General features: G+C 48.9%; 1 protein-coding gene across 3 annotated transcripts in view; it reads right to left on the bottom strand.

Annotated features, from left to right (window-relative positions):
* Window positions 1-11,011, bottom strand: part of LOC137421004 (thrombospondin-3) — a 189,174-nt gene that overhangs the window by 110,090 nt on the left and 68,073 nt on the right. For all 3 annotated transcript variants that reach the window (XR_010983240.2, XM_068106622.2, XM_068106624.2), the window contains 2 exons: window positions 10,420-10,572; window positions 990-1,100 (listed from right to left, as the gene is read on the bottom strand). Coding sequence is in view for 2 of the 3 variants with exons in the window: in XM_068106622.2 (XP_067962723.1) it covers window positions 990-1,100; window positions 10,420-10,572 (264 nt within the window). In the remaining variant the exon portion in view is untranslated. The remainder of the gene's footprint in view (window positions 1-989; window positions 1,101-10,419; window positions 10,573-11,011) is intronic.

Here is an 11,011-nt window from a genome sequence, read left to right as displayed (position 1 = left end):
GGTCCCCAACTTAATGTCCATGTGGGGGACGGCACAGTCGATGCAACGCCCTGCCAGCGATGCTCCAGTCTGGCTGTTTATATATTGCGGTCGAGAATCAAACGCAGACTCGACAGCTCAAAGTTGATTGTTCTACCTCACCACCATCCTGTTGGACTATACATTAAAAGTTTGTCAAAACACTGAAGTTACTTAGCTTTTGAGCTCACTTTAGAACAATACCCAAAAACTGAGAGTAAAGAAGACTTTCTTATTTCAGATACAAAAAGAATGTATAGTGCCAATTTTAGTGTCAGCTTTTGTACAAATGAGGGGGCCATTTACATATTACATATGCAAAGGTGAGGGTGGGCAGAGGGCAAAAATGCTGGAATCTTTGCATACGTCATATGATACATGTTTCAGTTCAAAACAACAAGAAATAGTACAACCTGATGCATTCCACACAAACTTTACCCTTTAGAAAGAAAACACTCAAGCAACAAGCGGAGCTGAACAACGAATATAAATAATATTGACATCCCACAATATCTGCCACAATACTTACTTTGGATTACTACTCTGACCATATTCCACTGACATCTGGGTTACTGTTACTTAAGGATCTAGAGTGTAGACGTTCGCTTTCAGAGGGGTTAATGGGAGAGAGGAGCATGAAGAAAAGGAGGAACAATATTTATTGCTATTTCCATATGTTGAATGGCAGCTTGAGTTTTCATGGGAAAATTCTGGAGCTGTGATATTTGCTCACATGGACAACTGATCATTCCTCCCTTAGGCAGCTCAAGGATTGAGGGATAAATCAATGCAGACTGTCCACGGACAAGTCTTCTGGCATAATCCAGAAACGGATATCGCAGTTGGAGTTTAAACCTCCCTGAAATCACAAGTCTCCTTAAACAAAATAAAAAACAAACTAAATGCTCATTCATTCATTTTCAGAAAAAAAGACACCAATTGACTCCATCAGGAGGTTCAAAACCACTCACCTTTTTGCAAAACTTTGCATTGTCGGTACACGGCAACTCCTCATCAGGAAAGCCATCGATGTCTGTGTCAATCCCGCACACATACCCGTTTCCAGCCCAGCCGATATTGCACTAGTAGGAGAAGTTCTGATAAACAAATACATTTGGATACCAATGCAGATACAACATCAAGTGAACGTTTGCAAAGTCAGTGCATCAAGCAAAGAATCACAAGAATAAGCCAATTAAATACAAAATGAAAAAAGTAATTAAAAGTCAAGATGGAAAGTACTTTCAGCTCCTCTCAAAGGTAAAATACACTACATGACCAAAAGTATGTGGACACCCGAAAATCGAACATCTCATTCCAATATCATGGGCATTAATATGGAGTTGGTTCCCCCACCCACCTACCCCTTTGCCACTATAACAGCCTCCACTCTTCTGGAAAGGCTTTCCACTAGATGTTAGAACATTCCTGCGGGGATTTGCTTCCATTCAGCCACAAGGGCATTAGTGAGGTCGGGCACCGATGTTGGGTGATTAGGCCTGGCTCGCAGTCAGCGTTCCAATTCATCCCAAAAGTGTTCGATGGGGTTGAGGTCAGGGCTCTGTGCAGGCCAGTCAAGTTCTTCCACACCGATCTCGACAAACCATTTCTGTATGGACCTCACTCTGTGCATGGGGGCATTGTCATGCTGAAACAGGAAAGGGCCTTCCCTAAACTGTTGCCACAAAGTTGGAAGCACACAATCGTCTAGAATGTCATTGTATGCTGTGGCTTTAAGATTTCCCTTCACTGGAACTAAGGGGTTGAGCCCGAACCATGAAAAACAGCCCCAGACCATTATTCCTCTCCACCAAACTTTACAGTTGGCACTATGCATTCGGGCAGGTAGCGTTCTCCAGGCATCCACCAAACCCAGATTCGTCCGTCAGAGCCAGATGCCACTATGTAGTCCGAGCCAGATGGTGAAGCGTGATTCATCACTTCAGAGAACGTGTTTCCACTGCTCCAGAGTCCAATGGCGGCGAGCTCAGCCGACGCTTGGCATTGTGCACGGTGATCTTAGGCTTGTATGCAGCTGCTCGACCATGGAAACCCATTTCATGAAGCTCCCGACGAACAGTTGTTGTGCTGACGTTGCTTCCAGAGGCAGTTTGGAACTCGGTAGTGAGTGTTGCAACCGAGGACAGACGATTTTTACGTGCTACACGCTTCAGTACTCGGCGGTCCTGTTCTGTGAGCTTGTGTGGCCTACAACTTTGCGGCTGAGCTGTTGTTGCTCCTAGACGTTTCCACTTCACAATAACAGCACTTACAGTTGACCGGGGCTGCAGGGCAGAAATTTGACGAACCGACTTGTTGGAAAGGTGGCATCCTATGACGGTGCCATGTTGAAAGTCACTGAGCTCTTCAGTAAGGCCCATTCTACTGCCAATGTTTGTCTACGGAGATTGCATGGCTGTGTGCTTGATTATATATACCTGTCAGCAATGGGTGTAGCTGAAATAGCCGAATCCACTAATTAGAAGGGGTGTCCGCATACTTTTGGTCATGTAGTGTAGCAAGAACTGAGCAATTGCAAACCAAAATGTTGAACTTCTGAAATAGACTTAAACTGCAATTTTAAATCCAGAATCCAATGAGTTTTGACAGGTAATTATTGGTGGAATGTTTGCAGAGTGAGCTCACCATGTAGTCCGAGCTGCACCAGGACAGCAATGTCCGTATGGAGTCATTGAGGACTGACTCTATCTAGTCTAGTGACTCTATCTCTAGACTCTACTCTCGTCTCTAGTGACTCTACTCTAGTCTCTAGTGACTCTACTCTATCTATCTAGGATCTAGTGACTGAGGACTGAGGACTATGACTGAGGACTGAGGACTGGGTCATGCAAGCAAGATCCCTAACTGTACAGTTGAACAATTTAAAGGAAGGATAGTCGTTATCAATTTCAGATTCACTGCAAGGTGTTCAGTGCCAATGGAGCTCCAAGAGGCAGAACTTATTGATTGTTGAAACCTCTCGGTGATACATTACTTACAGGAAAAAACGGTCTATATGTGGAGCACAGCCTGCTTTGAATACACAATGAGAGAATATAACAAAACAAACTCAAAAGTTTTAAAACAAGAAATCAATGTTGAGGTCTTTGCTTGAAAGTAGCGCACCTTATATAAATAAATAGCCCCGAGTGAGCTGATGGTCATCGCTTGAGGTTGTAGTTCAGACCTCTGCTGATTTTGGGGAACCCCCTGGTAGCCCCCTGATCCAAAATCGAAAATTCCAAGACCGAGCAATCCTGAGGACCATGGAGTATTAGGGCTGTATCGGGTTTCAGAGCAATCGGTTGGTAAATAAGGGACAAGTAGGGATCCAAATTTTCTGGGGATAAACCCCCTGCCCCCTCTCTCTTTGAAGCCCCAATGATCCTAAGTCGAAAAATCACAGCCTAAGCAATTGTGTGAGCCATTGAGTAGAAGGGCTGTATTGGGTTTCAGAGCAACTGGTTGGTAAATAAGGGACGAGTAGAAATCCGAAGTTTGGGAGGTAACATCTGAATTTAAAATAAATTACCTGCATTTAAGGCGAAACACCCTTTTCATCCTCTTATAGCGGGTGGATCTGGATGGGGAGCACAACCCCATGAGACCTTAATGTTCTGAGGTATCGTACCAGATTCGGTCCATATCGGTCATGTAGTTTGTGAGGAAAATTTGTTTTAATAAATATGAGGGATTAGGGGGGCGGGGGGGATTGTGTGTTCCTGTTGCACATAAGATTGTGTGTTCCTGTTGTCCCTAGCTGTGTCTGTCAACCACCAGATATGTGCCGTTATTTATTGATTTCTTGTTCCTGTATTTCATTGTAAGAAACTATTTTATCTGTAAAGGAACGTATTCCCGCCTTTTTGCCTCCCGCACGTTCTACTGCCAGGTTTGGTTTCATTTGGGTGATCTTTGGGGAATAGTAATTGTAGCATTGAATATGGTAAACATAAACACCGTTTCGGGCCTTTGCGGGGGTCTTATAGCTCCGCCGCATGCAGTGTGTGTTAATAGAACCGCTTGGCACAACTATCTGTACTATAAGAGAGCCGTTTGTGTGTCTGTCTGCGTGTGTGACCATTTTTCTTAGATGGTGAAATGGATCTTCGTCCAACTTCCAGAGGTTCATCCGTGATTGCCAGGGAGTGGTTTAGACAAAAACAACTTTTGAAAATTTAGAAAAAAAAAAAGAAAAAAAAAGTTGGATTTTTTTTTGTTTGTTTATAGTGTTTACGCCTTTGTAGCTATGTGAAAGGAGTTATTAAATGATCACTGACCCCATTCCTTAGTGGGTTTAGGGAAGTGTTTTAGGCCCAAAAAGAAAAGAAAAAACAAAAAACAAATTTGATTTCTTTAAAATGCCAACAGGATGAGAACAGCATCAGGCAATGCCGGGTACCCCTGCTAGACCATTGCATTAATTATTTGTTGATATACATTGTAGTGAAATTATACCAAGGTGAACCCAGGGTGTGCTCGCTACAGAAGGGGCGTCTATAAGACCCGGGACAACCGGGGCGCGCGGACACTCCAGTGGAACTCACTGTGACATAGTCCTGTAGTTTGAATGGTATGTACGCCCCTAAATGCTGCGCTGACTGTCCTCTCTGTTGGACCATTGCTATATTGAATCGACCATTGCTCATGAAATACTCTGATTTTAATGCCTGTTGCATGCATGTATTCTTACAGGATGTACTACAGATCTAAATGATATTAAACCTACCCAGAGGTCAAGTCGTGTCTGAGCTTGATTTTCATGACATTTAATATCATTTAGATCGCCGGAATGGCTGACCACAAGATGATCGTGGTACCGATTCTCGGAGCCGACCCTCAAGCTGAGGGATCAGCATCGGAGTTCACTCACTGGCTCAAAACGCTGGAGAATTACTTTGCTGCTCACGAAACAGAGCCCACCGCAGCGATGAAGCTGTCCGTGTTACAGTCGAAGGTCTATCACACCGTTTTCCGGAACATTTCTCGATTTGGGACGTACGCTACGGCTCTAGCCGAGCTGAAGCGCCTCTACGTAAAGACACGGAGCGCTGTGCATGGCCGGCATCAACTCTCTCAGCGGCGACAACAACCATCTGAATCGATCGATCGCTTCGCGCAGGAGTTGCGCTACCTGTTGGCAGACTGCGTGCAGGACGTCCGGACCCACGAGCAAGTGCAGGACGACTTGCTCCAAGATTCATTCATCTCCGGAATTAATTCTGGAGTCTTGTGGCTCCGACTCCTGGAGGTCGCGGATCTGACATTTACAGAGGCACTACGGCTGGCACGCGTATACACAGATGCCCGAGAACAATCCACCGCATATGATCACCCACGAGTCGTGGCGGGGACCTCGCAACTCGCGCGACCGGAGAGGGCTACCGCCGAGGATACGGAGGAGGACCCGACCACTACGGCCGAGTCTCTGGGAGCTCCTGAAGCGGACTCCGCTTCCGGCCTCACTGCTGCCGCCGCTGCCCGGCCACGGCCTGACCGGTATGCAAAATGTTATTTTTGCGGGAATCGGCAGCACCCTCGCTCTGAATGTCCGGCCCGGGAGGCTACATGCCACCTGTGCTCCACCAAGGGCCATTTTGCAAAGGTCTGCAGGAAGGCCGCTCGGGGCACGCGTCCCCGCGCGACCTTGAATGGGCTCATCGCGGAGCCAACGGATCGAGCGCCGGACGGGGCGCCTCACTCGGCTTTGAAGAGCCGCTCTCCTTCTCGCGGGCCTCTGGCTACACGCCCGACCTTGGTGAGATACACCGGGCCGCCGAAACAAATGGCGCGAACGCGACCGGCCCCAGCGCGACCGACCTTGACTGGCGTTCGAACGCCTACTTCAAACAAGCGACATGCTCCTGCTTTGGAAACTCCTCTCGATGTGCGGCAAACGCAGCACGTGACTCGAGCCCCATCTGACGGCGGCTCTTACGAATTACATGCACCCACTTTGGCATATGAATCTGCAGACGGCAGAGATCTTTCTCACGTGACGCGAGCGCCATCTGGCGGCGGCTCTTACGAATTACATGCACCCACTTTGGCATATGAATCTGCAGACGGCAGAGATCTTTCTCACGTGACTCGAGCGCCATCTGGCGGCTGCTCTTACGACCTACACACACCCACTCTGGCAAATGAAACTGCTGATGAGCCAACTGACTTCAATGCTCCTGCTGAGGCCCAACCTGCCGACGCTGCCCGAAGGATTGCAGCCGGCGTGGGATCCACCCGCGAGGCGCGATCTTCTCGCCCGGCCGGTACAATACCTGCCGGGTCTGCCGGCCTTGCGCAGGCCATCATTCCGCTCATGGTCGCGGGCGTTTTTGCGCAAGCTTTGATTGACACGGGGTCCACGGATAGTTTTATCGATCAGCGACTCGTGCATCAACATGGGTGGCCGGTTCTCGGGACAACCCGCCGGATCTTCATGGCATCTCAGGGACTTCGGTTGAGCACAAAAGGGGCGTGTCAATTGAAACTTGTGATAAAGGGACGTACGTTCCCGGACGTGTATCTCATGGTATTACCTGCTTTATGCGCTGACGTTCTGTTAGGACTTGATTTCCTTAAGCGGCATGGACGTTTGGAAATAGACTTCGGTGGGCCGGACACGCTCGCTGTGTGCGCCCTCGCTCAAATGGACATGGAGCCACTCTCACTGTTCCCCAACCTGACCACTGATTGTACCCCTGTAGCCGTCAAATCGCGGCGCTACTCTTGCGCGGACGCGCAATTCATTGCGGAAGAAACGGCCCTGCTCTTAAAGGACGGTATTATAGAACACAGTAGGTCACCGTGGCGGGCCCAAGTCTTAGTGGTGCGGAGTGAGGCCCACCGCCGGCGCATGGTAATCGACTATTCGCAGACGATTAATCGTTTTACACAGCTGGATGCCTACCCCTTACCGGGGATGGACGCCCTGGTACGCCAGGTGGCCCTGTATTCCGTTTATAGCACTCTCGATCTGCGTAGTGCGTATCATCAAGTCCCCATCTCTAGGGCTGATCGCGTCTTTACAGCCTTTGAATCGGGTCAGCGGTTGTACCAGTTCACGAGACTTCCCTTTGGGATAACTAACGGAGTCTCTTGTTTTCAGAGGGCTATGGATGACCTCGTTGCGAAGGAGAATTTGACCGATGTCTTTGTCTATCTGGACAATCTTACGGTTTGTGGGTATGACCAGGAGCATCACGACGCTAATCTGAAACGCTTCCTCGAGGTCGTGCGGAAATATCGCCTAACCATGAATGCGGCTAAGTGTCGATACTCTCTACGCACGGTAGACCTTTTGGGGTACACCGTGACCCATGGCTCCGTCTCTCCGGATAAGGAGCGTCTGCGCCCTTTGCTCGATATGGCTCCGCCTAGCGATCGGGCTTCGCTGAAACGCGCTCTAGGGCTGTTCGCCCACTACTCAAAGTGGGTGCAAAATTTCTCCGCGAAGCTCCGCCCCCTCGTGGCCTGCGACACTTTCCCCATGGGCCCGGCCGCCCTGGCGGCCTTCGAGGGCCTTAAAGTCGACATCGCTGGCGCCGCTGTCGCGACGATTGACGAGAGTGCCTCTTTCGTTTTGGAGAGTGATGCCTCGGATCATGCGATAGCGGCGACTCTCTCCCAAGGAGGCCGCCCTGTGGCTTTCTTCTCGCGGCCTCTCACCTCCGCCGAGCGGAGGCATTCGTCTGTCGAAAAGGAAGTGTACGCGATCGTCGAATCAATTCGGCGATGGCGGCCGTATCTGCTTGGGCGGAGTTTCCAAATCGTCACGGACCAACAGAGTGTTGCGTTTATGTACGACACCTTACATGCTCAGCGCATTAAGAATGAGAAAATCACCCGTTGGCGTATCGAACTCGCCGACTTCTGCTACACCATCAAATACCGCCCGGGGAAGGATAACCTGGTCGCTGACGCCTTATCGAGGCCGGCCACTTGCGCGGGGGTTGTAACTTTGGAGGGGCTGCGCACTTTGCACGGCACTATGTGTCATCCCGGGGTAACGCGCTTCGCGCATTTTGTGCGCGAGGGTAATCTGCCGTACTCGATTGAGGACATCCGCCGCATCTGCCGTGATTGCGCGATCTGTGCGGAACTCAAACCGCGTTTTTATAACCCTCCTATGGGGACACTCGTTAGGGCTACTAGACCGTGGGAGCGCTTGGCGATGGACTTCAAAGGGCCGCTGCCAATGTCGAGCAACTCTCGCTATCTGCTCACTATCGTCGATGAGTATTCCCGATTCCCCTTTGCTTACACGTGCGGGGATATGTCGGCTGCCACGGTTATTCGGTGCCTGCAGAATTTGTTTTCTATGTTCGGGTATCCGGCCTACGTGCATACCGATCGGGGTGCGGTGTTCCTGTCCCAGGAGGTGAGGGGCTACTTGCTCCAGCATAATGTCGCTTCGAGCTACACCACCCCGTACCGGCCCCAAGCGAATGGGCAGATCGAACGCTTTAATGGGATTATATGGAGGGCCGTCATGCTAAGCATTCGGACCCTCGGCCGAGGCCTCGATAAATGGGCGTGGTCGCTACCTGCCGCTCTAAACTCGATCCGGGCTCTCCGATGTACTGCCACCAACCAGACTCCTCACGAACGACTGTTCCACCACCCTAGAAGCTCCGGCAGTATCCAATCTTTACCCAGCTGGCTCGCTGAACCGGGGCCCGCCTATCTCAAACGAGCGGTTCGCGCTAGCAAGTACGACCCCCTTGTTGACAAGGTGCAGGTCCTCCAGGCTAATCCCGAGCATGCTCGCGTGTTAACGGCGGATGGCCGCGAGTCTACTGTCTCCGTACGCCATCTCGCCCCATGTGGGGACGACGACAGGGATATCGACGAACCCGTCTACGAGTCTATGGACTCTACCGAAGCTTCCCCTATGGAATTACCACCGTTACTCCCGTCGTTCCCCACTCCCGTGCCCGAAGGCGCAGGGGCGCCCCCTCCGACTCCCACCTCCGGCGGCTATTCCGACGCGGGGGACTCCGGGCTTGGGGACGCCGTGCCCGGTAGATTCCGAACACGAACTGGCAGGGAAGTTCGCCGCCCCGACCGCTACGGGTGGACCGACTGACGTGGATTGACGTGACCCATTCGTTTATTGCTGATGCTTGCTTGCAACCTGCCGAGCGACAGTATAGTTCTAACGGCGGGGAGAATGTAGTGAAATTATACCAAGGTGAACCCAGGGTGTGCTCGCTACAGAAGGGGCGTCTATAAGACCCGGGACAACCGGGGCGCGCGGACACTCCAGCGGAACTCACTGTGACATAGTCCTGTAGTTTGAATGGTATGTACGCCCCTAAATGCTGCGCTGACTGTCCTCTCTGTTGGACCATTGCTATATTGAATCGACCATTGCTCATGAAATACTCTGATTTTAATGCCTGTTGCATGCATGTATTCTTACAGGATGTACTACAGATCTAAATGATATTAAACCTACCCAGAGGTCAAGTCGTGTCTGAGCTTGATTTTCACGACATACATATATACATATATCAGAAAATAATGCATTAAAGGTTTGAAAGAGAATTTTAGCAAAAATTTGTAATTTATTTAGGATGCCGGTGATAACTCGCCTATTCTTTACAAAGGACACTGTGATTTTTCACAGCCTTGAACAATCAGTGCCAGCAGAATGGTCCTCCAGCTTAACATCCATGCAATAAACAACAACGTACATGTTGATGCGTCTCCCTACATGAGAAACACCAGTGTGAGAGTTTATAGCTGGGCTGAGATTTCCAACACAGGCTAGACAGCTCACTGGAAGGTGCATGCAAATACCTTCTAAGCTATCCTGAAACCATGCAAGCCATCATGAATAAAGTCACAAAGGAAGCAGTTGCTGACTCCTTCTTAAAAGCATCTGTAAAATAATAAAGAAACAAATATGGTACTAATTGCAGGGAATGCAGAAAAAAAACCTCCCACAAACAGCAGAAAGTGGAACGCACTTAAACAGCTTCCTGTACCGGCACTTCGGTAAAGATAAATCAGCCTCTCAGAACTTATTTTGTTTCTTTGCATTTAAAAATTTTTGGGAGCTGAAAGGTCAGCTAATGTCTGTAATTAACCCCTAAAAATCATAATCATATCGATTATTGAAATTAAATATACTATTGAAAGTATTTCATGATAGATGAGCGTCACAAACTTTGAGGTCTTTCTTATTTCTAAAACTATTGTGCAGGTATACGTGCACCTTGAAAATAGGTCGAGCATTCTTTATCAAACGTGCACCTTGAAAATAGGTCGAGCATTCTTTATCGAAAAATTAAAACAATTGCAGAAGTTATATTTTTGTTTTAGGAACCAGATATGTACCTAGGAATATTCACTTGCTGGTAAAAGAAGAAAGATGTCCATCTGGACTAGCAGCCTCACCACACAAGAAATGTCCCCGTTTCGCTCCAAGATGCAATGACCATGTTCATGGCAAGGGTCGAACACCCCACTGGCACAAGTTCTTCCAGCGCGGCAACCGACAATCTGATTACCGTAGAAGCCAGGCATGCAAGGCCCACAGCGAAATGAACCCTAAAATGAGCAACAGAGGTTCATACATTCCAAACTTGGTGCAATAAAATTAATTATGCTCATCCAACTCCACTGCCCCAAGAACAGTCATTCCATTTGGCAAAGTACTCCTTGTACATGCAACAGACATGGCATCAAAAGTTAATTAAAACCATATTACATTCTTCAGGTTGGTCCGTCGGGATTGCGCAGAAGTAATACTCGTGAATTTGCCTTTGGGTTACGCAGTCTGGGTTCGATTCCTGACCTGACGACCGTATTTCATGCAAATAACCCGCGGGCTATACGTTAAATTAGTCCCAAAAATTCCAACTGCGGGGTATACTCGTGTGTACGGGTTATGCGGTATTTCACCAAACGGAACGTGACATACCACAGTGGGGTTTTGGGGGAGGGAGGGGAGGGCGGCGTTAAATTATCAAAGTTATAAAAAGAGGCA

The sequence above is a fragment of the Myxine glutinosa genome, chromosome 2 (genome assembly GCF_964187855.1).
Source record: "Myxine glutinosa chromosome 2, kmMyxGlut1.1, whole genome shotgun sequence".
NCBI classification, from domain to species: Eukaryota; Metazoa; Chordata; class Myxini; order Myxiniformes; family Myxinidae; genus Myxine; species Myxine glutinosa.
The sequence above is the reverse complement of the archived record's forward strand: the minus strand, read 5'-3'. Positions and strand labels throughout refer to the sequence as shown.